This window comes from Mustela putorius, unplaced genomic scaffold, assembly GCF_011764305.1.
Source record: "Mustela putorius furo isolate JIRA1106 unplaced genomic scaffold, ASM1176430v1.1 tig00003853_pilon_pilon_pilon, whole genome shotgun sequence".
Lineage (NCBI taxonomy): Eukaryota > Metazoa > Chordata > Mammalia > Carnivora > Mustelidae > Mustela > Mustela putorius.
The window spans coordinates 28,654,632-28,681,305 of NW_025422005.1; the positions used below are offsets into that span (position 1 = coordinate 28,654,632).

Consider the following 26,674-nt stretch of genomic DNA (forward strand, 5'->3'; position numbering starts at 1 on the left):
TCCTGCCTTCCTCGCCCCAACGTCTACCCAGCCTGCTCCCCTCCCCGTGTGCTGTCTACTTCAGAAAACAGCACCACCGCCCAAGTGCTACCTGCTAGGGAGAAGCTTTCCTTGGTTTACTACTTCTGAGACCTCCTTCTCTCTGCTCCCAGGCCACCCTCCTTAGACTGGGAGATGTTTCATGGCCAAAGGCCGTTCAGTTCATGTCTACACAGAGAGACCTCAGACACACACTCTGGAGACACCCCACGGCGGGTGGGGGATGGTGGAACCCCCCCCACATAAAATCTTAATGGGTAAGCAATTGTCACTGAAAGAGATACCATATCACAGACAAATTTTTATTACTTTGTTCTGCATATAGAACCCACGAAATATAAAAACATCTCCAGAATTAGTCAAAGGAACCACCCCTTCCCCGCCACCAGCCCCTTACCTCCCCAAATGGGCTCAGATGCGGGAGCTGGAGGGTTGCAGGCCACCTCCCTCTGTCCAGTGAACAAGTTCCATATAAAAATAGATCTGTAGAGGGCTCCCAGAGAGCCATCAGCCCGCATCCGTGCAGGGCAGAGGACTGGGACCCCTCAGGATTCTGGGACCTCACTCCTCCATAGAGGGGGGTCTACCCTGGACACCGAAGTCCTGCCAGTACAGCCAGGAGCCCCCTCTGCAGAACAGCCAGGGGATGGGGAGGGAACTTGGGCCTTCGGAGCATGACTGATGTGCTGGAGATGGGGCTGAACCTCCCTCCACCCAAGACAGGACACTGGTCCTCCCCAACACATCCTTTCCAAGCTTGTGTGGGGGGAGGGGGCGAGCCTGGAGGGCAGCTCCTGTCAAAGGTGGAAGCAGCATCTCGAGCTCCCCCCGTACCTTCAAAGTCACTAAGGTAGGTGCCTAGGAGGTGGGGAGCAGAGGGAGGGGCTCCAAGGACAGAAGAGCTGCTGCTGGCAGGGTGAGGCCAAAGGCACTGATGTGAGGCACTGTCCCCCACCGCGGGTGCTCCCCAAAAATGCATGGCATCTTCCACCCTCCGGGCTCCTTCTCATGCTAGCCCGTCTGCTTGGATGCCTCTTGTCCTAGGCCCTCCATCTTGGACTGTGCAAAACTCCGCCCACCCCAAGGTGAGATGCCCCCACTCCTACCTTCAAAGCCTTGTTCAACTTATGCATCAGCCTCGCAGCCAAGAAGCCTTTCCAGACACACCTCCATATACACAAATCACAAGTGTCCACATGCCCTCGGGCCCACCAGCCCACAGACCCACAGGTCTCCTGGGGCCCAGAACACTGTTGGATGGCACCCCTGTCATCCTTCTCAGTGCCTGAGCTTGTCTCCCCACCTAGGCTGAGCCCTCCACGGGCCAGCTCCATGCCTCATCCACCCTCTTCATCTCCCCCTCGGCTCTTCCTCCCCCCGACCCCAACCCCACAGCCAACCCCAGAGTAGGCCTATGGCAAGGGTGACCTGGACAAACGCAGCCCCTGGAATCCTGTCCAGACCCAGCTGCCTTCCTGCCATCCTATGAAAGCCCTGGCCTCACGATCACCACCACCTCCGGGAAGCCCTTCCGGATAAGGAACTCTGGAGTTAGTTCAGTGTGGCCGCTCCTGCTGGAGCCCCACAGAAACCAGAGGGAGAAGGTGCTGAACCTTCTCCAGGGGGTTGAGTGGCGCCCAGGAGACAGCACTTGTGAGAGGTGGTTACCTCAGAGCACCCCTGGGCTTCCACGGGGTACAGGTAGGACCAGGGATTCTCTCTCCAGAGCCAAACTCTGGACTGCCCCGGACTGGGAGGTGGGCCCGTGGGTTCCAACCCCAGCCCCAGCCCTCACTCCTCCGCCAGGCTCTATCTTTTCTCTCTGCACAGTGTGGCTCAGAGCCTGTCGGAGAGAGAAGGTCCACCCTGAGGACGTCTTTGCCATCCCCCGTGGCAGGACAGCAACGCTCATGGGTCTTCCAGGTAGAAAGCCTCTCCCCTCATGCTGGTCTCAGATGTCCAGGCCAGTGAATTTATAAAAGGAATGCAAAGGGGAGGCCTCGCTGGGCCTCAGGGGAGCACCAGAACCTTAATGGCCTAGCCAGGACCCTCTCCCTTACCCTGAACTCCCAGCCCAAGGCCAGGGGAGGCAGAAATCAATTCCAAGTCTGGGGCCCTTAGGGTCCAGGCCAGGAGCTCAGCACCACCTTTGCTGCCTGGGCCCCCGGACCAGTGTGCGGACAGGGCCGAGCTCTCGTGCAGGAAGCTGAGGACCTCGCCTTTCCGGGACCCTTCAGGACAGGCTGCCAGAAAGCAGTGGTCCCTGCCAGGTCTCTTGGGAGCTTATTAGGGACCCATGCTGCCAAATGGCCAATAGGTCTGTGGGGAAAAGGGGAACCCACTGGGGTAGACCTCAGGCCCCAGTGGGTATGGAAGACAGGAAAACATGAACCAGGCAATTTAAAGCTACATCTTCCCTCTCCGTCCCACCCGCCATGGTCTCTGGGACCTTGCATTTTCCCCTGTGTTATCTCGGAGGTTCTCCCCAGGGATGTGAACCCTCTGGCCAGGGGGGCTGAGTCAGCCAAGGGGTCCAGACCAGGGAAAATGGGAGGAGTAGGCAGTAAAAGGAGGGGAACTGTGGTCCCAGACACACTCCAGGCCCCGAATGCAGGGAACACGCGCTCACTCCGACCCCGCCGGGGCGCGGCGGGCCAGGGTCCCTGTGAGGGCTGGGGTCCTGGCCCCCGAGGGCCGGCGCAGCTCACACCTGCACCCCCTGGCCTTGCAGCTGGAGCACACATGCCCGCAGGGCGCTGATCCCGCTGAGGAGGGCCTCTCGATGTTCTGCCGACGAGATGCCCAGGTTTACCAGGTCCCTGAAAGAAGGGCTGGTCAGACCCCACTGGCTCCAACCGTCTTCTGCTCTCCCTCCCTCCGCCGGGACAGGGAAGGGCCCAGAACTGGGACAGGCTCGGGCCTCCCAGACACATTCCTCTGACTCACTGGGCATTCATGGCAGCCACGGCCTCCAGGCTCCCGTAGCCACCGGCAGTGAAGCTGTCCTTGTAGCGGCCCAGGTCCAGGGCCTCCAGCCATGCACCCACGGAGCCGAAGGATGGGAAGACAGAGAAGGCGCGGTCCGCCAGGGGGGTGGGGGGTCTGGGGGGCAGAGGAGCTATGGTCAGTCCACAGCAGACCTGGCCACCCTCCTGAGGAAAGGCCAGCTGAGAAAGGACAGGAGAAAGCAACCGAGCCCCAGGGCGGACCTGGCCCCACCGAGTACGAGACATCATCAGAACAGAGGGATGGGTTTCAAGATACGCAGGCAGGTAGGTAGAGAACGGGTTGCACCTGAGCCAGCTCAAGGTACTGGGAGTATCTGGAACAGTCTTGGGGGATAGGACACACCTAGGATGATTTGGGGGGTGACCCGTGTCATATTTGGGACAACTACAATACTCACTTCACTTATTTATTGCAACTACAAACCTGTTAGAACTATTTCCACACGCATTCACCCAGTTGGTGGTCATTTTACTGGGACGTGTGAGGCAAAACCCAGGACAAATAGAGTGACTAAAATGGAGGACAATATCCATGTGTCTAAGGCAGGCGGAGTAGCAGATCTATCCAGGGCAACTGCGTGAGCAGTCCTACCTGGAAAAGTGGGGTAGGACTGGGAGGGGGGTAGTTGGGGGGCACAAGTGGGGTGGGGCAGGTAGGGGTGGGACAGGTGGCATGGGACAGGTGGGAGGGACAGGTGGGGGGACAGGTGGGAGGGACAGGTGGGGGGACAGGTTGGGGGACAGGTGTAGGGACAGGTGGGGTGGGGCAAGTGGGGGGACAGGTCGGGTAGGACAGGTGGGGGCACAGATGGGACAGGTGGTGTGGGACAGGTGGGAGACAGGTGGGGTGGGACAGGTGGGGTGGGGCAAGCGGGGGAACAGGTGGGGTGGGGGACAGGTGGAGGCAGGTGGGGCAGTTATGTTCAGGCCATGTTGGGAGGCCACTCGTGGGGAGGGGAGAGGTTGGCTGTATCTGGTGGTTGGGGTGGGTGGGTAGGGGTGTATCCAGGGCACGTGGGGCATCAGCTATACCTGGGAGAGGTGGTTGTGGCACACTTCGGGGGCTCTGGGTCCTGTACCATCTTGCTCAGGAGGCTGTGGATCTGGGAGAACCTGGGCCGCTCGCTAGGGTCCTTCTGCCAGCAGTCAAGCATCAGCCGGTGTAGGGGGGTGGGGCAATTCCGGGGCGGGGGCAGCCGGAAGCCGTCCTCCACCGCCTTGATCACCTGGGCCATGGGGGCGCGGGGCAGACGGGAAGCTTTATGTCCCTCCAGCCCATGCACACAGCATCCCATCCCCAGGAGGATGTGACCAGGCAGGACAGGGAGCAAGGAGACAGTGAAGAGGGGCCTAGGGTCAAGGGTCAAGGGTCAATGGGCAGAGGTCAGGGAGTTGGGGCCTGAGTCACTCACATCTTGGCCAGACATATCCCAGTAGGGCCGCTCCCCAAAGGCCATCAGCTCCCACATGACGACACCGAAGCTCCACACGTCACTGGCAGAGCTGAAGTGTCCGAACTGAAGGGTCTCAGGGGCGGCCCACAGCGCTGGGCTCCGGCCGCTCTGCGGACACACAAGCAGGTCAGGGGCAGGAAGGGACTGGCCCAAGCACACCCAGGTCTCCCCACCCCCATGGAGCCCAGATCCAGCCCTGCCTGCCGTCCTCCCAGCGGCACCTCTCAAGGCACATAACGATGCCCACACCGGCATTTATTCGGGGCCAAGTGGGGGGAGGGGCAGGGCTGTAGGGAGAGTGGCCCTGACCAGGCAGGGCAGAGGGCGGGAGTGGGTGATAGAGACCTGGTGCGGCCTGATGGGCAGGTTTGCCTGGGAGAAGGGAATCCTCACCATGGTGGTATAGACGGCCTCTGCTCGGTCTCGGGGGCCCCGCCCAAAGCCAGAGATCTTGCAGATAAGGCCGCTGCTGACCAGCACACGGCGGGCCGCCAGGCCCCGGTGAACGTAGCCCATTTCCGATAGATACTTCATGGCTGACGCCAGCCCAGGCAGCAGCCCCAACAGCTGGCCAGCTGCCAGCTGGCCTTCATGCCGCTGTGGGAGGAACATTCAGTTCTGGGGGTTGTGGGATCCCAGGGAAGTCACCTACCCATCTCTGGGTTTGCCCTGGGACCCACCAGGTGGGCCTGGCCAAGGGGCCTCTTTTTAGGGAATGATGCCAAGTACAAGTCCCACCAAAGAGAAAAGTGAGGAATGAAGATTCACATGGTGAGCGATACCCCCAGCCGGGGACCCAGGCCACTCACCCGCAGGAAGCCATCCAGGGCCCCGTGGCTCATGTACTCCGTGACAATCATCAAGGTACTTCCTGTGCCAGGCAGGGGGGCACACACGCTAAGTTGCCTGCTCCCCTCCGCGTGCATACATGCTCCCCCAACCTGGACCCCAGCCTGGGCCAGGATGGCCAGAAAGAAGTTTCCCCAGCCGGGCCCCCCTCCTGCATGACCCAGGACCCTCTATCATAAGGAGGAGGACAATGACCAAGATCTAGGAGCTGCAATAAGTTGGCTAAGAAAAATCACCCAAGGTCCACGCCATCCACCCCCAACAGTATCATGACAGGTCAGAAAGGTCATTCAAGGTCAAAAGGGCCTCCCTGAATCAGTGAAAGAAAAGCTAAGGCTTTCTCACCATACTGGGCAGCTCAGGAGCTCCCTCCCATGGCTGGAGAAAGGGCCTAGGGACATAGAAGCACCCCACCTTCCACCCTGTTTCCACCCCCATAGCTGCAGAACACAGGGCCCTACCTCGGGTGACCACACCCTCCAGCCTCACAATGTGGCTGTGGTCGAACTGGCCCACGGTGAGGGCCTCAGCCAGGAAGCTGAGCCTCTGGGAGTCAGAGCAGCCGTCCCTGAGCATGTGCACGGCCACGGGGAGTTCCTGGCGGCCAGGGAGCTGCAGGCAGCCGAGGGACAGCTCCCCGAACCGCCCTGTGAGAAGAGAGCACCTCAGACAGTCCCCTGGGGGTCACCCCCCCCCCACCAACCCAGGCTCGGAGAGCAGCGGAGAGAGCAGCTTCTGGATCACGGGCCATTTCTGGCCTGGGGCTCGGGTCTCCCGAGTTCAAATCATGATTAAACTGAGAATCAGCCATGTGACATGGGCTTTGCAGTCCCCCCGACGAAGCAGTTCTCGTGCTCATTTCACAGACAAGGAACAGGTTCCAAGCAGGAGAACCATGTGCCCTTGGTCACACAGCTGGTCAGCGGCAGAGCCAGGACTAGAACTCAGAGGTGTCTGGTCCCCAGGTCTGTGAATGTTCCTCCCCACTGCCCCCTCCATGGCAGGACTACACTCCCGCCAGGAGCAGTCTGCAGAGGCCAGTGGAGAAAGGGCTAGGGTGGGCGGGTCTCGGTGACCATGGGGTCGGGGAGAGGGTAGGAAGGCAGGATCATAGACTCCCTCCACCATCCCCTGCCTGGAACCTGGTGGGTAGAGGTCCTGTCTGGGGTGCACCTGGGGCCTCCTGGGCAGGCTGGGACTGGGGTGAAGGCAGGGCTTCCAGAAATGGGGAAGGCCTGGGGGGCAGAAGTGGGGTAGGGAAGAGGGGGCTCTTGGGACGGACAAGGCTTCCGGGGGGCCCAGCTTGCCTGCTCCGAGGCTCCTCTCCAGGGTGACGGTTTTTGCATCCAACTCCTTGGCAAACAGATGAACAGCCTGCAGAGGGTCCCCACAGCTCTGGGGGTCTAGGAATGTGCGGCGTGTTGGGACTTTGACTGGAACGCAGAGAGAGAGACAGAAATGGGCCAGGGTTGGGGGTGGGGAGTGGTGGAGGGGAAGGGGTCCCATGGCCGGCTGGGGGAGGGGAGGGTGGGGGGGGGAGAGGGGGCGGGGTTATGAAGGACAGCAAGGAAAAGGGCTAAGCAGGGGCCAGGTGACAACTCACAGTGGAAATACAGCTCCTCCTCATCGTGGGCGTCCTGACCTCCTTTGCCATAGGGGCAGGGCCTGGGGAGGCACAGAGGCATTCTTGGATGGAGGCAGCCCCAGCCCCACCCATCTTACCACACCCAGGGTGGCAGCTCCTTAGCCCTTCAAAGCCAGGAAGATCTGAGCCCTGGGGAGGGACCTTCCTGTCCTGTTTTGAAAGATCCTCCCCACAGCTGACACAGAACCCTAACCCCAGATCTAACCCCTCATCCCCAACTTCATTCCTAATTATTTTTTGCGTCAGAGACGCAATGCACGTTCCTGCAACTCCAGAGGCACCCACGTCCATACCCCTGACTTTGAACCCAAGCTGCCCTGAGGCAGGGCCTTGCTGTCCCAGAGGAGAGCCCCTGGCACTGCTGAGCAGCTGAGACCATGACTCAAGCTGCCTTTTAGAAAGATCCTGCTGGGCTGCACCCACAGGAGCTGGCAGTGGTGCCGTGGGATGCAGGGGGAGCACGGAGCTGGAGAAAAACAAGAGGACTCAAGGGACGTTTAGGTGACAGGACTGCTGGAAGGCAGAAAGGGGAAGGAGAAGGTAGCAATGACTTCTCATGTTCTGGATTGCCCAGCCGCGGACGGTGGTGCCATCGACCAGGACAGGGAGAGGAGAGGCTCGCGCTGAGCCGGTGGGAATCTGCAGAGCTCACGGGGTGAGCGGGGAGGGGTGCGGGGTAGGGAGTTAGAAATGAGGGGCGGATGGAGAAAACATCTGCTTTGGGGAGCTGTGAGCACCGTTCAGGCAGAGGACAGAGCCTGGGAAGTGGGACTGTGGACAAGTCTGAGCACCCCGACATTGAGAGACCGGGTAGAGGAGAAAGAGGCCACAGAGGAGATCACAAGTTAAAGGGAAGCAGAAGGAAAATCAGGGGTGACCATGGCATAGGAAGGAAGGAAAGAAAAAGTGGTACAGGGGAGAGTGATGGCATGGGGGCTCAGAGGAGGGGGCAGTTACGGAGATGTTTCTATACGGACGGGAAAGGCAGCTCAAGTAGTCACGATGGTGGTTAGCAGCACGGGCTCTGGAACCTCATGCAGGAACCGGCTTCCCAGCTCCTGCACTTGGTAGCAGCAGGGCTGGGTGGGCTTGGATTTCTTTTTAATAAAATCGGGATAAAGACAGCCCCGCCCAATACAGCAATACAGCAGGGTTGCACAGAGCTTACAAAGCACTCACTAAATGTCAGTGTTATGCGAGGCAGAGGGGGACGGTACAAATAGGAGGGCTCCTGAGATGGTGAGAAGGGGCAGGGTCCGCAACACAGCAGGAAGGACTGGGAGGAAGGCACCTACTCTAGAGCAGAGGGAGGGAGAGGATGGGTGCAGAGACAGGCAGGTGTGCACGAAGGAGCAGGTGCAGCAGTCGTGGCCGAGGGGATAAGCCGTAAGGCCAGCGCACCTGCAGGGCGTAAGTGGAAGAGCCAGTCGGACACAGTATTTGGGGTGATGGCCAGCTCGATGGCAGGACACGGGAGAGGGAGGCGGAGGCGGAACGGAACAGAAGGTCCCTGGGACTGAGCAAGTCAAAGGACCAAGAAGCCAAGGGATGGGAGGTTATCCAAGGGTCACTGAAGTCACCCAGTGTGGGGACTGGATTTCCCATGAATGAGGGGAACATCCAGGAAAGGGGGATGGAGGGGAAGGGGGCAAGGCCGATTGGATGGAGGAAGGGCAGAGAAATGGAGAGGTTTCCACTGGACAACCCCCTCTGGTGAGAAGTGGGATGAGTCAGGGTGGGGTGGGGAGGGAGAGCGGAGGGGAGGAGACTCCGCAGAAGGCAAGAACGGCAGGGACCCCGAGAGCAGTCAGCGCGTGCAGCTGGCTGGACAAGCCCGTCAGCCCCTGATGGGCAGCTTCTCCGTGTCTCTGTGCCCCTGGATTTTGAGCAGGTTTTAAGAGTGAGCCCTGGCTTACTCTCCCCGCCCTCGCACATCTGCTCCAAGGTGCTCCTGGGCGGCTAACCCTGTCCTGCACAGCTCCTCCCCAGAGGGGTGCTCCTCAAACCCCTCTGTGCTCCTCACACCCCTCTGTCCCACATCCTCCTCCTGCCTCCCCTAGTCCCTAGGCTCCCAGCCAGGACAAGAGGCTCTCAGCTCCTGTCCAATCCTGTCCTATTTTCCTAACAGGTCCAGTGCAGGCATCTAAGCACCAGAAAGAAGCTCACAAGACTCCTGTCAGGCCTCCCTTACCATCCTGGCCCAGGCAGAGCGGCTCCCAAACCCCCAGGCCAAGGCTCTCCCCTCCTCAGTCACTTTCAGCGCTCCATTCAAGGCCAAGAAAACAGTGCCGTGTGAATGCTCCCTGCCCCTCTGCCCACAGGCAGTTCCAGGATGCTGAGATGAGCTGGGAATGCAGCTCCCGGAGCAGCCATCACTCTCCTCTGCACCCCCCATTGCCTCCCCGCTCCCCTCCCCCCTGCCCCCCCCCCACCAGCCCGGCACATGCAGACTTTCCACCCCTCAAGTCTGCTGACCTCAGCCCCAGCCTCGTACCTCTGCGTGCAGCAGAGTGTGGCCCTGGGGATAAGGCGGAAATACATGCTATGAGGTTTCTGCCGTGTGCAAAAGAACTGGAATCTTCTCTGAACCAAACTCAGGCTCCATATCCTTCCCCCTCCTCCCCTTCCCTTTCTCTGCCCACTCTCCTGCCAGCGTCCTCCTGCTGGGGGTGGGGGTGGGGGGTTCTGGTGTATCTGTTCCCCTCCCTCTCCTCCCCCCTCCCACACACAATTTCTGCCTTTCTTCCCCTTGCCTGTGTTAAAGGGCCTCAGGATCCCTTGCGGGCCGGGGCTGGGGGCCTCTGAGCGCCTCAGGAGAATCCTAATCACACTGGAGCAGCCGGGGCTTGATTCCATCCTCCGTGATGCCTTCTGACATTTAATGAGTTAAGGAGCTAAATCCCCTTCATCCCCCAGCGGCTGAGCCAGCTGCGGTGCCGGCTGCTGCCGCAAGGAGCGGGAAGTGGGGGGAGGGGCTGCGAGCTCGCCAGCCCAGCCTGGGTCTACACAGCAAGATGTCTGCGTGCGCAGATCTGCACACGTGCAAACGCAGGTACAGACAGAGGGACTGTGATGCACATGAGGGTGCCCAGGGATCCGACCCCCACCCCGGAAATCAGCCCGGCTGGGACCAGCCACCTACCTCCTCCACATGGCCAGCACGCTCATCACGGAGCCCAGGACGAGGAGGGCTGAGACGGTCACCACGGTGACGACCACCGCAGGGTTGTGGTCTCTGGACCCTGAGGCAGCTGGGGGTAAAGCACAAGGTTGAGGCAGGCAGAGGGCCTGCCCCAGGCCCCAGGGCCGACCCCGGCCGCCCACCCCCCACAGCCAAGGGCCCGAAGTGGCACCCGGAGCTTCCTGCTCTCCCTGCAGTCCAGCTCTGCGAGAGAGAGGACCCCCCGGGGTCCAGACAGGCACGCCTGGGCCTCCCTTTGTGCCTTTCCCTTGGGCACTGACTTAATGGAGCTCTGCAGGGGGAACAGCCTCTCCCTGCAGCTCGCCAGCCCCATCCAGACCGGCTGGCACCACAGTAAGGGAACACTGAATGCACGCTTACTCCATTCAAGACACTGTGCCACGTGCCTTAATTAAATGACGACACTCGCGGTCACAACCAGCTGGTAAGGTAGTGGTGTCTCCATTTTATAGCCGAGGAGACCGACGCTGAGAAAAGTTGTGCGATCTGCCCAGGGTCCCACAACTAATACGTGGTGAACCTAAGATTCGAACCTGATTCCAAAAGCCTCTACTGTGAACTCTTTCCCCAAGAGAGGGGCCAGGAGGACGCCAGACTCCCAATCCCATCCATCCATCCATCCATGCATCCGTCCATCCATCTGTCCATCCATCCATCCATCTGTCCATCCCTCCACTCAACCTGTATGACAGGCTGCCACCAGCTCTCAGAAGACAGAGATGAATAAGTCAGAATCCCCGCCCCGGGGAAGTGTACAGACCAGTGGGGGAGACAGAAACAGAATTCCGAACTGTAGAACGAAAACAGAAGCGGACGGCTGAACAGAGACAGGCTCCTTTCCTCCTAAAGCCAGTGAGGAAGGCCTCACAGAAGAGCCGTGGCATCTGCACCGGGCCTCGGAGCTCAGCACGGTCTTGGTGCTGCTCGGGAGCACAAGCTGGGTCTGGGAAATGGCAAGCCATCCCATGGGGATGGGAAACAGACCGCGTGGGGGCTGAGAGGGACCAGATGTGAAGCTGGATGGAAGTAGGAGGAAAAAGGGAATGGGGTTGGGTGTGTGGGGGGGGTGGACAGCACCTGAAAGGCCTGGGATGCCAGGCCAAGGAGCAGGGACTTCGTCCTGAGGGTGACAGGGAATGACGGATAGAGATCCTGCCTGGGGGAAAGGGATGAAGTCATCTGTTGGGAGCAGGGATGGACAGGAAGTGCCTGAGAGAGGAGGCCTTTTGGGAAAACTACTTAGAGTGGGGGAGATGCCGCACAGCCCCAGAGACTCAGCTGAGATTAGGCGAGGTGTGGGACACAGGACTCAGGCCGGCTCCCAGCTCTGGGATGAGCAGGGCGGGTGCAGCGCAGTGTCCAGGGAGTGGGGACCCACACGGCTGGAGAGCATTTCCCCGGGGAGGATCTGCAGTGGCCGGGGCGACATGAGGCCAGGAGGGGCTCACGGCCTCGGAGATGAGGTCGGATCCCCAGGCCTGTAAAGAGGATGTCACAGTCAAGTGACAAGAGACAGAGGAGGAAAGAAGAGTTACAGGCCAACAAGGCCAAGGTCAATGAGGGGATTTGAGAGCCCGTGGTTCCCAGAGGTAGGAACAGGACCCAGGGTCTGGCCGGGACAGAGGCGGGCGGAGTTGCTGAGAAGTGTCTGAAATGAGATGTCCACGTGGACACGGAAACGGAGACAGGGCGGTGGTGCCAGGTGGCGTCCGAGATGTGCCCTCTGGATTCCCCACCAACTGGTATTCAGTCCCCTTGAGCGTGAGCTTGACATAGGGACTCATTTCTAATGAAGAGAATGCCTCCGAAGGGGCGGGATGTCACAGACGGGAGACTGTGGCTTATCCTGGGCATCCTCTCTCTCACTCACAGTCTCCGAAAGAATCGCGTTCCTGGGTGACGGAGCTCTAGGGTGAAGCCCAAGAGGCAAAGAGCCGGTGAGAACCCGAGCCTTGAGGGACCACAGCCGGGAGGGACCCTGAGCCCTGGGGCACCTAGTTAAGCAGCACCCAGGTGCCTGACCCACAAAACCCATGAGAGAACAAGTGTTGGCTGTTCACAGCTACTCGCTTTGGGGTAATCTGTTACAAGCAATGGGTAGCTGATACGGGGTCCTTTGTCGTGCTCCTGAGTCAGGGTCACAGCTCAGCAGAAGGAGAGCTCCGCAGACTGAGAGATCGATGCCCCCAGAGCCTGGGCAACAGCCAAAGGGGCCAGGGGACCAAGCAGGGTCTACTCACTGAGAAGCACCAAATGAACAGAAATCATCAGCCCATCCCAGCTCCCGCCTCCACTGCACTCACTCCAGCCAAACCGGTGAGCCTTTGTTCGGATGGATTCATCTACCCCACGTGCCTTCCCTGCCCATCTCCACACATTCAAATGCTCCCCAGCCTTCAACACAGAGCTCTAATCTCCTCCTGCCAGCACCTGGCCGGGGCCTGGCACAGACAGGCATTCGAGCAAGAAGTGCTGTCTCTCTTCCCAGAACCCAAACTCCCTCCACATTTTATCTCCACCTCCCTTTGGGCTCCAAGCTCTTCCTATCTTGGATTAGACTCGTGTAGCAGGTTGGAAAGAATTATTATCTTGACAGCTGGTGTCAGAACGCCTCTTAGGGGGAACTGCCTTTGTCCAGGAAAATACTTTTCGTGAACTGCTCAGGGTAGATAGAGGTGAGACCCCGAGGGCAGGGTTAGCAGCAGGCAAAACCGCCCAAGCCACAGCTAAGCTGCTCATCTCTCATCATGAAAGGGACTTTGGGGGTGCTGGGGGGAGAGGAGCCAGGGGAAGGAGGGAAAGGGAGGAAGCGGATAGCAGGATACCACGGAGGGGGGTGGGGTGGGGGCACAAGCCAGAGTTGGTTTAGAATCAGGGTATCTGATGTTCAGCCTTTGTTTTGTTTTGTTGTTTTGTCTTGGTAACAGCTTTGTTGGAGAAATGGTTCCCCTACCTTACAAATCCCTCCCACACCAAAACGTGCACAGCTCGCCCTGTTTTGTTTTGTTTATTGCTCTGGTGCAACTCCTTTGTGTCCCCAAGCTTCATTGAAGTGTGCTTCTCACTCTGAGGCCGAGTGGGGAAAGGGACGGCAGCCCAACCCACGTCTGAGTCTCCGTCAGGACAGAGAGAAGGAAGCAGAATGGGAAAGAATTGACCCATTGGAGCAAGGAGTGTCCACGAGACAACAGCTCCTCCCAAGGAAAATGCCGAGAATCTTGGAGAGGGCACGGGTTGTTTCTACAAGACACGGGAGGTCCTGGGAGGCTGGGAGACCCCAGCTGAGACGTTGCTTATGGTTCTTCACGAGCCCCTCCCCGTGAGCTCCCCCAGGACAGGCCCCCACATTTAATTCATGTCACTGAATAGGCCCTCAGTGGTAGATTCCAAATTCATAAATTATTTAGGTTGTAATTAAACTGTTCTGCAGGTTCCCTTAATTGCACGGATAACCACCCCATCCCCAGTTGGTCTCCCTACCCAACCCTTCCCCGAATACACATCACTTACCCTCCGGGGTCTGCACTTCGATGGAGGGATTGAAGCTCTGGGTCTCCCAGGAGGGTCCTGGGGAAGCCGCCCGGATCTGAAAGACGTAGCGGGTAGCCGGCTTCAGGTTGGTGACAGTGACCGCAGGTGCCCCTGTCTTCACCGTGGAGTAAGTCTGCTCACTCTGACCCTGAGGAAGGACCAAGAAGTGAGGCCCAGATCCAGCACCAGACCTGAGCTCCTTGAAGAATGGGGGGCAAGGAGTCGGCGGCTGGAGAAGTGCCCTGAGGCGAGCATGGACCGAGTGGGAAAGCACAACTGGGACCGTGTGGGGAGGACCCCGAAGGCTTCTTCCACAGGCTCTCCAACCCCTCTCTGCACCCAGTTCCCTCCTACACTCAGTGGTACTTCTGGCTAAGAACAGTAAGAGAAACTTTAGAGACGACGCTAGATCCCCCTTCTTGGGGACAGACATCAGAACCCGAAGGTCCCAAGGGTAAGCTGGGGCTGATGCCTCAGAGGAATAACCCCTGACACCTGCCTGGCCCCTGTTAGCTCACAACGTTTTTCCTTCTCTCTGTCATCTGGTTTTCACAATGTCCTGCAAGGCACAGATTCACAGATGAGGAATCGGGCACAGAGGGGTGGAGAGACTCGCCCGAGGCTGGACAGCGAGGACAGTGGCAGCTGTCATGGAGTGAGGGCTGGCTCACTGCCAGCTGCTGTGCTGGAACCTTTCAGAGGCCTCGCTACCTACAGTGCTCGCAGTAGCATTTCATTCTTTTATAGGTGATGGTCACATCAAGGAAGGATCAGAACGACACCGTCTTGATTCCTTCGGGCCCTGTGCTTTATCTCTATGTCATACTGCTCCCTAGCACGTCTGATAATGGCATGTACTGGAGATGTGGCCATTGTTTCATCTCTGCCCACCCTCCCACCTTATCAGAGCCCCCGTCATGCCCACAGCTGATTATCATGTGGCCCTGTTCTTTGGTCATGGTATTCAGGAATGGGGCAGACTCGGACCCAAACTGGGCCAATTGGAATCTCTCTTCCAGGTATCTGAACGACCCAGGGAAAGGCAGTGAGACTGGAAGGGCAGGGGCAGGGCAGAGCAGCCATCAGATGCCCTGAGCAAGCCCCTGAGCAGGGGATGAGGGACTGGTGTGCACAGATACGGGCAGATGAGCAGCACCGTGCCTCCAGGACTTGGATCTGCGATGCCCCGGACGGCTTTCAAACCGAGCTCCTTTTGCACAGGCTCCTCTTTTCAAGGGTTTCAGTTCCCTGCAAATTCATACCCCCTTGGGGTCTGGAGCACCCACCCAGTTCAGCTTTGGGACTCTGTCTCTTATACTCTGACCCCTCCCCCCGGGGTGTCAGTTCAGTGAGCCCTCTGTGAGCAGTGACTGCGTGCCCAGCTCCTTCCCCGTGTCCTCCTCTTCTGTCTCCTAACCTCAGGGCTCCTCAGAGCTCTGTCTCTGCTGCTCTTGTCACTCTCATGGTCCTTCCTGGCCTTCCCTTCCAGTCCCTGGCTTCAATCAGCTCCCAGCCCTATGTTGAAAGGCCCCACCTCTCTTTTTCCAGGACAGGCCTCTCCCTTGAGTGTCCAGACCCCCAAACCCACCTAGATATACCAGGGACTCCCTGGACGTTGCATGGACCAACCCAAGCTCACCCTCTTAGCCCAGACCTGGTCCTCCTCCTCCGTGGGTGGCTCCCCATCCCCTAGATCACCTAGCAGTGACTCAGGAGCCCCTCCTCTTCGGTGTTCACTCCCCACCCCCACCCCCCGACCCACAGTTCTCAGTAGACTTCCAGTATCCAAAAACTATTATCTGATTCAGCCAAGAAGTCCCTTGAGTCACTAAGGGGTGAGTGAAATTCTGACATGACATGCTGAAGATGAAAGCTAAGTTTCGCTTGAATGAATAAAATTTGCACCAAGGTGAGAAACATTTTAACAGCAAATTACAAATCACATTTAAAGACAGTGCATTTATGGGGCAAAGAGATAGTGGACTGGGACATCTTTCCATTTGTCAAGTCAAGGTTGAACTGCAACCACAGATGGACAACAGATACGAGCAGTCAGAAAAAATCGGCAAAAACCTCCTATACGGATCATTCAGCTAGATGCAGTTTACAATAAGGACACTGTATATCTTTTCTTCTTATTTGTAAACCATGCGTTACACATCCCGTATGTCAGTAAAACTGTAACAATAATTCATCCATCCAGGCATTGCTCGGGAGAGCAGGCAGTTAAATATTAGGAGCACCTAAGTTCCAGTGGACTACTTGACCTAGGTCAGACATTTTGTAATTATGGTATTTGTCAGACATTTGTAAGTATGGTATTTCTGCATTCTTTCGGTCTGGCCACAGCAAGATCTGGATCAGCCCCCAGGGAACGCTCCAGGTCAATTGCAAACACCAGGCAAAAGCGGCGACAATGGAGCTGATGACTGGTGAGGAAGCAGAGAGCGGGGGCTGTGGAGGAGCCCGGGGGTCCAGGCAGAGAGCGGGGGCTGCGGAGGAGCCCGGGGGTCCAGGCACGGAGTGGAGGGGACAGGAAGGAACTCGGGCCTTAGAAGGTCGTGGATATGTTCACGAAGAAAGTAAAGAAGACTTCTGTGGCGAGATGGTAGGTAAGGAAGCAGCTGCAAGGAGACAGACCACAGCCCCAGAACCCAGCCCCAGGTGCCGCCCATACCGCGTCTCACCTTCTCGTAGTATCGGATCTCGTACTCCGTGCCATTGGCCCCCGGAGCTCCGACGGGGATGGGCTCCCGCCACGACAGAGACACACTCTGGGGCTCCACTCGGTCCCTGCGGATCTCATCCTCCTCCCAAGGCGCTGAAAGTAAGTAACGCGGGGCTCTCCACGGGATCCCACAGTGGGACAGGGCCGGCTGGAAGGGCGGGGCATGCAGGGAGAGAGGCGGGGCGGGGCATGCAGGGAGTGGGGCGGGGCCAGGGGCGGGGCGAGGCCTGAGCTGGGGTGTCCTGAGACCCGAGGCGAGAGAGACCACTCTCACCCCGCAGCTGTCAGCTTCTCCTGTCTCTGCAGCGGGGAAAGGCCAAGCCACCTGCTTCTTGCCCACCCCCTGACCTCCAGCTGCTCTAGTGGTGGCTGGTTCTAATCCCCTAGGTTCTTTCTACACTTTCTGTGGTTTGGAGACGTTGAAGAGCATAGGAGGCAGAAAAACAACCTACTTTGCTATTCTAACGGTCTGGTTAAGAGGTAATACACTGGACGCACTAGGACACACTGGACGCACCGCAGGAAACTACCTTATCCTAATAAAGACCATCTATGAAAAGCCACAGCGGGCATGCTCAAAGGTGGAAAACTGATAGCCTTCCCTTGAAGAACAAGACCAAGAAGGCAAGGATGTCCACGCTTGCCACTTCTGTTTAACACAGTACCCAAGTCCTAGCCAGAGAGCTTAGGCAAGAGAAAGAAATAAAAGGCACTGAGACTGGAAGGAAAGAAGTAAAATTATTTTTTTTTAAAGATTTTATTTATTTATTTGACAGACAGAGATCACAAGTAGGCAGAGAGGCAGGCAGAGAGAGAGAGAGAGAGGGAAGCAGGCTTCCTGCGGAGCAGGGAGCCCGATGCAAGGCTTGATTCCAGGACCCTGAGATCATGACCCGAGCGGAAGGCAGCAGCCCAAACCACTGAGCCACCCAGGCGCCCCGGAAAGAAGTAAAATTATTTCACTCCACAGGTGACATATACATAGAAAATCCTAAAAAATTTCACAAAACACCGTTAGAACTGTTAAACAAAGACGGCAAAGATGCAATAAATAAAGTCAAGTGTGTAAACCTGGCGATTCACAGACCTGTAACCCTGGGGCTAATAATACATCATATGTTAATTAAAAAAAAGAAAGAAGGAAAGTCAACACGCAGAAATCAGCCGTGTTTCCACACGCTAACAATGGACAATCAGAACAGGAAATGAAGAAAACAATCCCATTTACAATTGTAGCAAAAAGAATACAATACTTAGAATTAAAGTTAAAGAAAAATGAGAAAACATTGCTGAAAGAAATTAGAGAAGACACGAATAAATGGAAAGACATTGTGTTTATAGAGTGGAACACTTAATATGGTTACAATGTCCGTGCTACCCAAAGTGACCTACAAGTTCAACTCCATTCCCACCAAAATCCCAAAGATGTTCTTAGCAGAAATAGAAAAAGAAATCTTAAAATTCATATGGAAAATCAAAGACCCAGGAATAGCAAGATAATCTTGAAAAAGAAAAAGAAAAACAAGGTCAGTATCCTCACACTTTTTGACTTCAAAAACATTACAAAGCTACCATAATCAAAACAGTTTGATACTGGTATGAAAACAGAAATACAGACCAACTGAACAGAATGGAGAGCCCAGAAATAAACCCTCTCATATGCCAAATGATTTTGGACAAGAGCGCCAAGCCGACACAATGGGGAAAGGACAGTCTTTTCAACAAACAGTGCTGGGAAAACTGATTATCCACATGCAAAATAATGAAGTTGAGCCCTTACCTTATACCACATACAAAATCTAACATGAAAAAATTATAGACCTAAATGTAAGACCTGAAACTATAAAACTCCTGGAAGAAAACATACAGGAGGGGTGCTTAGGTGGCTCAGTCTGACTCTTACTTGTTTTTTAAGATTTATTTATTTATTTTAGTGGGGGGGCACAGGGGGAAGGGCAGAGGATGAGGGAGGGAGAGAGGAGAGACTCCTAAGCAGACTCCCTGCTGAGCATAGAGCCCGATGAAAGGTTCTGTGTCACAACCCTGAGATCATGACCTGAGGTGAAGTCAACTGTGTCCAGGTGCCCTTGTGTCCAGCTCTTTGATTTCAGCTCAGGTCTTGATCTCAGGGTTGTGAGTTTGAGTTTGTGAGTTTGAGGCCCGCATCCATGTCTAGCATGGAGCCTACTTGAAATAATAAAAATATATTTAAGGGACACTTGGGTGGCTCAGTTGGTTAAGCATTTGACCCTTGATTTAAGCTCAGGTCAAGATCTCAGGGTCATGAGATGGAGCCCCACAACAGGCTCTGCACTCAGCCAGGAGTCTGCTTGGATTCTCTCTCTCCCTTCCTCACCCTTTCCCTCTCCCCTCTCAAGTAATAAATTTTAAAAATATTTTTTATTTTATTTTTTAAGATTTTATTTATTCATTTGACAGACAGAGATCACAAGATTGCAGAGAGGCAGGCAGAGAGGGGGTAAGAAGGCTCCCGATGAGCAGAGAGCCTGACACAGGGCTTGATCCCAGGACCTTGGGATCATAACCTGAGCCAAAGGCAGAGGCTCTAACCCACTGAGCCACTTGGGCACCCCTAAAAATATATTTTAGGAAAGAAAGAAAATACATAGAAAAACTTCCTGGCGTTGGACTTGGAAATGATTTCTTGACTATGACACCAAAAGCACAAGAAACGAAGGCAAAAATAGACAAATGGGACCACATCAAACTTAAAAACATCTCCACAGTAAAGGAAACCATCAACGAAATGAAAGGCAACCTATGAAATGGGAGAAAATATTTGCTAACCACATATCTGATATGGGGTTAATATCTAAAATATATAAAGAACTCCTACAACTCAACAAAAGCCCCCACAAATAACCCAATTTAAAAATAGGTAGAAAGACATGGGCACCTGGGGTGGCTCAGTTGGTTAAGTGTCCGCGTTCGGCTTACGTCGTGATCACAGGGTCCTGGGATAGAGCCCTATATCTGTCTCCCTGATCAGTGGGGAGTCTGCTTCTCCCTCTCCCTCTGCCCCACGCTAGTATGTATCCCAAGACAATGAAATCACTATCTTGAAGAGATATCTGCACACTCGTGTCCACTGCAGTATCATTCACAATAGCCGGAATATGCAAATTACTTCAGTATCTGTTGATGGATGAATGAATAAAGAAAAGAAAATGATTATATAAAGGAATGCTATTCAGCCATAAAAAAGAAAGAAATCCTGTCATCATCGAGAACATGGATGAACCTTGAAGGCATTACTTTAAGGGAAATAAGAAAGACAAAGACAAATGTTGTACATTTTCACTTATATGTGGAATCTGAAAAAGCCAAACTCATAGAAACAGAGAGTAGACTGGTGGTTGCCAAAGGCTAGGGGTTGGGGGAAATGGGAGAAGTTGGTCAAAGGATACAAACTTCTAGTTAGAAGCTGAAAAAGTTCTAGGGATCTAATATCCAGCAGGGCGAGTCTAGCCAACAATACTGTTTTGTATCCTTCAGAATTGGTAAGAGAAATCTAAAGTGATCTCATCACACACACACAAGGTAACTCTGTGGGGTGACAGATGTATCATGGTAATCATTCTACAATATAGACATACACCAAACTATCACACTGGAACCTTAAACTTACACAAGTTGCATGTCAATTATATCTCAATAAAGCTGGAGGGGGAAGAAAAGAAAATGTGATATAGACATACAATGGAATATCATTCAGTTAAAAAAAAAAAAAGGAAATCCTATCACAGGCTATGACATGAATGAACTTGACGCCAAGTGAAATAAGTCAGTCACAAAAAGACAAATACTACATGATTCCAGTTATATGAGGCATCTAAAGTCTTCAAGCTTAGAAACAGAAAGTAGAATGGAGGGGAAGAGGGTAAGGAGCAGTTTTGGTTCAGTGGGTACAGGGTATGAGTTTTGCAAGATGAAAGAAAGCGTTCAGAGATCTGTTGCACAAGGATGTGCCTATAGTTAACACTGCTGCATACTATGCACTTTAAAATGGTTAAGGTAGTAAATTTTATATGCTTTTTCCCCCTACAATAAAAAAGTATTGATGCCCGGGTCACACAACCCAAAACAATGAAGTCATCTTTGTAGAGAGGGACTCAGGCATTGGTATCTTTTTCTTTTTTTAATCTTCTCGGTGATTCCAATGTGCAGACAATTTTGAGAACCATGAGTCTAGATATGTTGAATAGACAGTACTGAATTTAAAGAAAAAAGTTGTAATAATGCCTGATCTGAGGCAGGGACCATCAAGTTACTGGGAGGCAAGATCACGGCCTCACTTTAGGTGTGTTGAGCAGAGGGGTTTCCAAGAGAAGATACTGGACAGGCAGCTGGATAGGTGGTTTCAGGGCTCACAGAAGTCATCTGGGAGTGAGACAGAGACCCAAGAGCCATCAGAGAAAGAGAAAGAAAAGCATTTAGGAAACAAGTATGTAATTCAAGAGGCACATAAAGGAAGAGGAAGGAGCTCAAAAATGAGGATCCAGAAAGGTAGCAGGAAAATCAGGAGCAAATAAGATCCCAGAAGCCCAGGGAAAAGAGCATTTAAGAAGGTTCCCTGCTGACTCTTCTGGTCATGAGCTATTGGTCCATGAACAAGAGCCTCCGTTTCCTCACATGCAGAATGGGAAGAATGAGGACCTCAGTAGGCTGGCTGTGAGAATTTTATGAAGCCATGAAGACGTTAGCACAATACCTGGCACAGAGGCCACCTGGGTGGTTCAGTTGGCTAGGCAACTGTGTTCGGCTCAGATCATGAACTTGGAATCCCGGGACCGAGTCCCGCGTGGGGTTGGCTCCCAGCTCCACAAGGAGTCTGCTTCTCCCTCTGACCTCCTCCTCCCCTCTCACCTCTCATGCTCTCACTCTCTCTTTCAAATAAAGAAATAAAATCTTCAAAAAAAAAAAAAAAACCACCAAGAACAACAATACCCGACACAGAGCATGCATGCCGTGCAAGCTAACCGACAAGAGGAACCTGTGGGTAGCGGGCGGCAGTGTCGTATGCTGAGAAGAGACAGGGTAAGACCACCATTCAAAGTGCCCTCTGGCTTTAACGATGTGGAGGGTCTTGGTGACTGCAGGGGACTGAGGGAAGCAGATACTGGGGGGAAGGGGCCAAGGAAGGAGAGACAGGATGTATGTAACTCACTCTTTAAAAAGTGCATGAACATGGCTTCTAGTTCTAACTGGCAACCATCTAGCAGTCCCCACCTCCCATCTCTCCCAAATTCTAACTCAAACATAAAGGTACAGAAAGAGTCGAAAACCCAGAACGTCGCCATAACCTAGTCTTGACAACTGATTGCCAGAATGGGGGAGGCGGGTGGAGAGGCACAGCTCCACCTGGGAGAAAAACCAGTGGAACTAGATTGAAAGTGCAATTGTAGTGGACCCCCAGGTTATGCTGCCCACAGAGTGACCCTGCCTCCCAACCTAAAAATAACTTGAAAGATCTTTTATCCCTCCTCCCACTGTCTGACCCTTCAAAAAAGGCAAGGTCTTTGTCAACCGGACAATGCACAGCCATCACTCTCCCGCATGGTTGCTCCAGAGGAGAAGTGTTCTTCCCTATCCCCAGGAGTGCCTCTCAGCCTAAATCTACTTGGAGATGGTAGCTCGCAGAGAAGACATGGGTTCAAGAGGGGAGGAGTGAGGAAGCATCTGAGGAGGAGACACAACCCCCTGCAGATACAGACAGACAGCACAGATAGGAAGAGGCTAGGAATGTCCGTTTTTGGAACTACGTTTGTTGAAAGCATCAGAGGGCCAGGATACAGAGGTAGGAGAAGGTTCCATTTCAACCCCACGAGATATGTTAGATGAAAGCCTGATAAATCCTGAGAATGGAGCTGAAAACCGAGCCCAGGCACCTGCTCTCCCGCTGCAGATCAGTGAGGAAATTCGGCCAATGTCCAAGCAGGACCAAGAGCACGGCAGATGCTGCTGGAAAACCATTCAACAGCCATGTCCCCCTTCCTTGCCTGTGGAGCCCAACCTTTGATTCAGGGTATACTGTCTCCCCCCCATGGGACTCAGGTGAGTTCTGATTGTTCTAAGATATCTGCATACACTCATTTTCTAGGCCAGTGACTGGGTCAGGCTTGTAATCCAGTTCTGGCCAACACGAGAGAAATCAGCTAAGGGGAGGATGGATTTTGGGAAAGGTTTCTTGCTCTTAAATGACACCTACAAGGAAGAAACAGTTCTTCTTCTGCTCTGGATGGTAAGGATGTGATGTCTGGAGCTGCTGCATCCAACTTGCCACCATGAGGGAGTCAGCCCAATGTGATAAGGAAGGCGTATAGAAAGACAGAAAGTACCTGGGTTCTTGAGGACCCTGGAGAACTGCTGATGTAACCATGCTCTACCTCCACCCGCAGGTAAGCTGAGAAAGCATTTTTAGGGGGCACCCGGGTGGCTCAGTCATTTAAGTGTCTAACTCTTGATTTTGGCTCAGGGTCATGAGCTCAAGCCCCATGTGGGGCCCTGTGCTTAGCACAGAATCTGCCTGGGATTCTCTCTCTCTCCCTCTGCCCCTCCTCCTGTTCTCTCTCTCTCAATAAATAAATAAATAAAATCTTAAAAATAAAATTATTTTTAAGAAATAATTTTTAGGTGAACACTAGCTGGATTGAGATTTATCATTACTTGCACCTGAAAGCCTTCCAAACCAACCCAGGGGACAAGTCGCACATTGGGCTTTTTTGGCAGACGTTAGTTATCTCCTTGTTCAAGAACAAGGAAACAGAAAACACCAAGAAATCGGGCTTGTGAAGAAAACCTTTCAGAATAAATGAACAGTAAAATTATTCTGAAGCTCCAGGAGGAGCAGTTTCTTCCAAGGGATTTAGTGTGACAGAGAAACAAGTGAGGGATTGTCTGGCGTCTGCAAGGAGAGGAGAGAAAACACAGCCTCCTGAAAATGGGAGCAGAAAGCCACCAAGGGACAACAGGCAGAGAAGAAAAATAGATGGGGGGTGGGTACAAGCAGAGAGGGTGAGCAAGGCCTGTGGGGAAACCACAGGTGCGTTAGCAAAACCGAAATATTTAAAAGAAAAGGTGCTGCAAACATAAGGAATTTCGACCGAATCACATGCAGGATGGGAACATCAGGTAGACGAGATGAAGGCAGCAGAAATGAAGAGTAAGTTTACTCGGTTCATGGAAACCCTGAGAGCAAGCGTGCAGCATGGAAATGATAGACATCGCCTTCAAGGAGCCAGGAGGCAATTAAGATGTTGACTCTACCTTTCACAACCAAGAAAACCTCAGTGGTGACTTTAAAAAGGAAAACATGTACAAACCTCTTTCTCTAAGCAGTAAAATCAGTAACAAAAACAAAAAGCAAATCATCCAGAAATTGAAACACATTCTCTAAAATAAATTCAGGCAAAACAGCACTGCGAGAACAAAACCATGGGTCTAGATTTTCATGACCGTGAACCAGGTAATGGTTTCTTAGATAGGAAACCAAAGGCAAAGATAACCCCAGATTTCACCAAAACGTAAAATTCGGAGCTTCAAAAGACGTGACTCACGGTGAGAGACCCAGGTCAGGTCATGAACCCAGGGTCCCGGGATAGAATCCCTCATTGGGCTCCCAGCTTAGCAGCAATCTTTTTAAAAGATTTTATTTATTGGGGGCGCCTGGGTGGCTCAGTTGGTTAAGCAACTGCCTTTGGCTCAGGTCATGATCCCGGAGTCCTGGGATCGAGTCCCACATCGGGCTCCCAGCTCCATGGGGAGTCTGCTTGTCCCTCTGACCTTCTCCCCTCTCATGCTCTCTCTCTCTCTCACTCTCTCTCTCAAATAAATAAATAAATAATATTTTTTAAAAAAGATTTTATTTATTTATTTGAGAGAGACTGACATAGGGAGAGAGAGCACAGCTGGGAGGAGAGGGAGAAGGAGGCTCCCTGAGGAGCAGGACTCAGTCCCAGGACCCTGGGGTCATGACCTGAACCGAAGGAAGACGCTTCACTGACTGAGCCACCCAGGCATGTTGCATCTTTGGAAGTTGCTAAGAGAGTAGACCCTAAAAGTTCTCATCACAAGAAAAAAAAATGTCTAACTATGTGTGGTGATGGACATTCCTAGACTTCCTACAGTGATCATTGCACAACATATACAAATAAAAAATCATGATGTTGCACCCCAAATGAATATTATTTGTCAATTATATCTCAATTCATTAAGAAAGTGACTGGTAATCCACAGAGTAGGAGAAAAATTTTGTTAAGTCCTATATCTGGTCAGGGTTATTATGTGTTGAATTGTGTCCCCCAAAAAGAATGTTGAAGTCCCAGCCCCTCTAGAATGTGACTTCCTCTGGAACTAGGGTCTTCCCAATGGTAATCAAGTTCCTATGAGGTCACTCAAGTGGGCCCTCATCCACTATGAATGATGTCCTTTGGGAAAAGGGAAATTTGGACACAGAGGAAGACCCTCACAGAGGGGAGACAAGACGAAGACACTCAGGGAGAAGAGGTCACGTGACTGGAACGTGCATCTATGTGCCAACGAGGAACAGGGACTGGCAGCAAACCCAGGAGCCTGGAAGCAAGTAAGGATCCTCCCCCAGAGCAGCCAGAGCACTCAAGGCTCCGCAGCTGCCTTGACTGCAGACTTCCCGCTTCTGAGAGCGAGACAGCACATTGCTTTGGTTTTAAGCCATCTAATGTTTGGTACTTGGTTACAGCAGTCTTAGAAAACTAGAAAGGCCTTAGAAAACTTAGAAAAATGCAAAGACCTAATATCCAGAATACATAGATTTTTTTAAAAAGAGAGAGAGCTCATAACTCAAGGACAAAAAGAAAACCCAGCACATGAAAAGACTTTCAAGGTCGCTAGTCAGGAGATGCAAACACAAACCACAAGGAGATACCGCTTCACACCCACGAGGATGGCTGCAACCAACAAAGACAGAAACCGGTCTCGAGGGCCAGGTGGAGAGACTGGAACCCTTGTGCCCCTCCCCCGCAGGAACGTGGGGTAGAGCTGCCACTTTGGAAGACTGCGCCCCTTCCACGGAAAGTCCATCGGTTCCTCGAAAGATGAAAAGCCACTGTATGTTTTAGTCGGTTAAGGCTGCCATGACCAGACACAACAGACTCCATGGCACAAACAACAAAAATGGATTTTTTTCACAGTTCTAGAGGCTAGAACTCCCAGCTAGAGAGGTTTACAGATTTGTACCCTTAGTATTCAGTTAAGGATTCTCTTCCTGACTTACAGACAGCTGTTTCTGGCTGTGTCCTGTCTTGGCCTTCCTTTTGCGTAGGCACAGGGAGAGCATGGGAGTTCTGGTTTCTCTTCCCTTTCTGGAAGGACGCCAGTCCTCTGCGCTTAGGGCCCCAGCCTTATGCTCTCATTAACCTTACTTCCTTAAAGGCCCTGTCTCCAAAGACAATCACACAGGGGTTACAGCTTCAGCCTACAAATTTAGGGGAGATATAATTCAGTCTATAACTTCATAGGACCTAGCAATTCCACTCCTACGTTTACACTCAAGAAAACTGAAAACATGTTTTTGCAAAACCATGTACATGACTATTCATAGCAGCATTAGTCAAAATAGCCAAAAAGTAGAAAAACTGCCCATAAACTGAAAAATAGATAAACAAAATTGTGGTATGCAATGGAATATTACTCACCCACGTAAGGGAATGAGGTGGTGATACACATTACAACATGGACAAACCTTGAAAACATTACGCTGAAGAACAAGAAAAGGCAGACACGAAAGTCCACATAGTGTATAAGTCTGTGTATATGAGATGCCCAGACCAGACAATTCTATAGAGACAGAAAGTAGATTAACGGTTTCTAGGTGCTAGAGGGGGTGGGAGGAATGGGGAGTAACTATTATTAGATTTCTCTTGGGGGTGATGAGAATGTGCTGGAATTAAATAGTGTGGGTTGCATAACTATGTGAATATATGAAAAGGCACTGAATTGTACACTTTATTTTTTTTTAATTTTTTGAATTGTACATTTTAAAATGTAGGTGAAATTTAAGGGTATGTGGATATATCCCCCCCAAAATGATCATACTAAGGATGTGTTATATTAGGTATAAAAACATATGGATGTGACCAAAGTTATACTCAGAGGAAAATTCATAGGCTTAAAATATGAAAACAAAACTAAGCACTAAACTCACCTAGAAAAAGACTTCAG

General features: G+C 53.1%; 1 protein-coding gene across 1 annotated transcript in view; it reads right to left on the reverse strand.

The window, feature by feature from the left end:
• Positions 1–321: 321 nt before the first annotated feature.
• Positions 322–26,674, reverse strand: part of EPHA10 (EPH receptor A10) — a 40,148-nt gene continuing 13,795 nt past the window's right edge. The window contains exons 6-17 of the mRNA XM_045064215.1: positions 16,416–16,549; positions 13,708–13,876; positions 10,138–10,246; positions 6,954–7,015; positions 6,658–6,783; positions 5,812–5,997; positions 5,311–5,372; positions 4,895–5,098; positions 4,460–4,609; positions 4,080–4,273; positions 2,986–3,141; positions 322–2,858 (exon numbers count right to left, since the gene is read on the reverse strand). Of these exons, the coding sequence (XP_044920150.1) occupies positions 2,744–2,858; positions 2,986–3,141; positions 4,080–4,273; positions 4,460–4,609; positions 4,895–5,098; positions 5,311–5,372; positions 5,812–5,997; positions 6,658–6,783; positions 6,954–7,015; positions 10,138–10,246; positions 13,708–13,876; positions 16,416–16,549 (1,667 nt within the window). The 3' untranslated portion in view covers positions 322–2,743. The remainder of the gene's footprint in view (positions 2,859–2,985; positions 3,142–4,079; positions 4,274–4,459; positions 4,610–4,894; positions 5,099–5,310; positions 5,373–5,811; positions 5,998–6,657; positions 6,784–6,953; positions 7,016–10,137; positions 10,247–13,707; positions 13,877–16,415; positions 16,550–26,674) is intronic.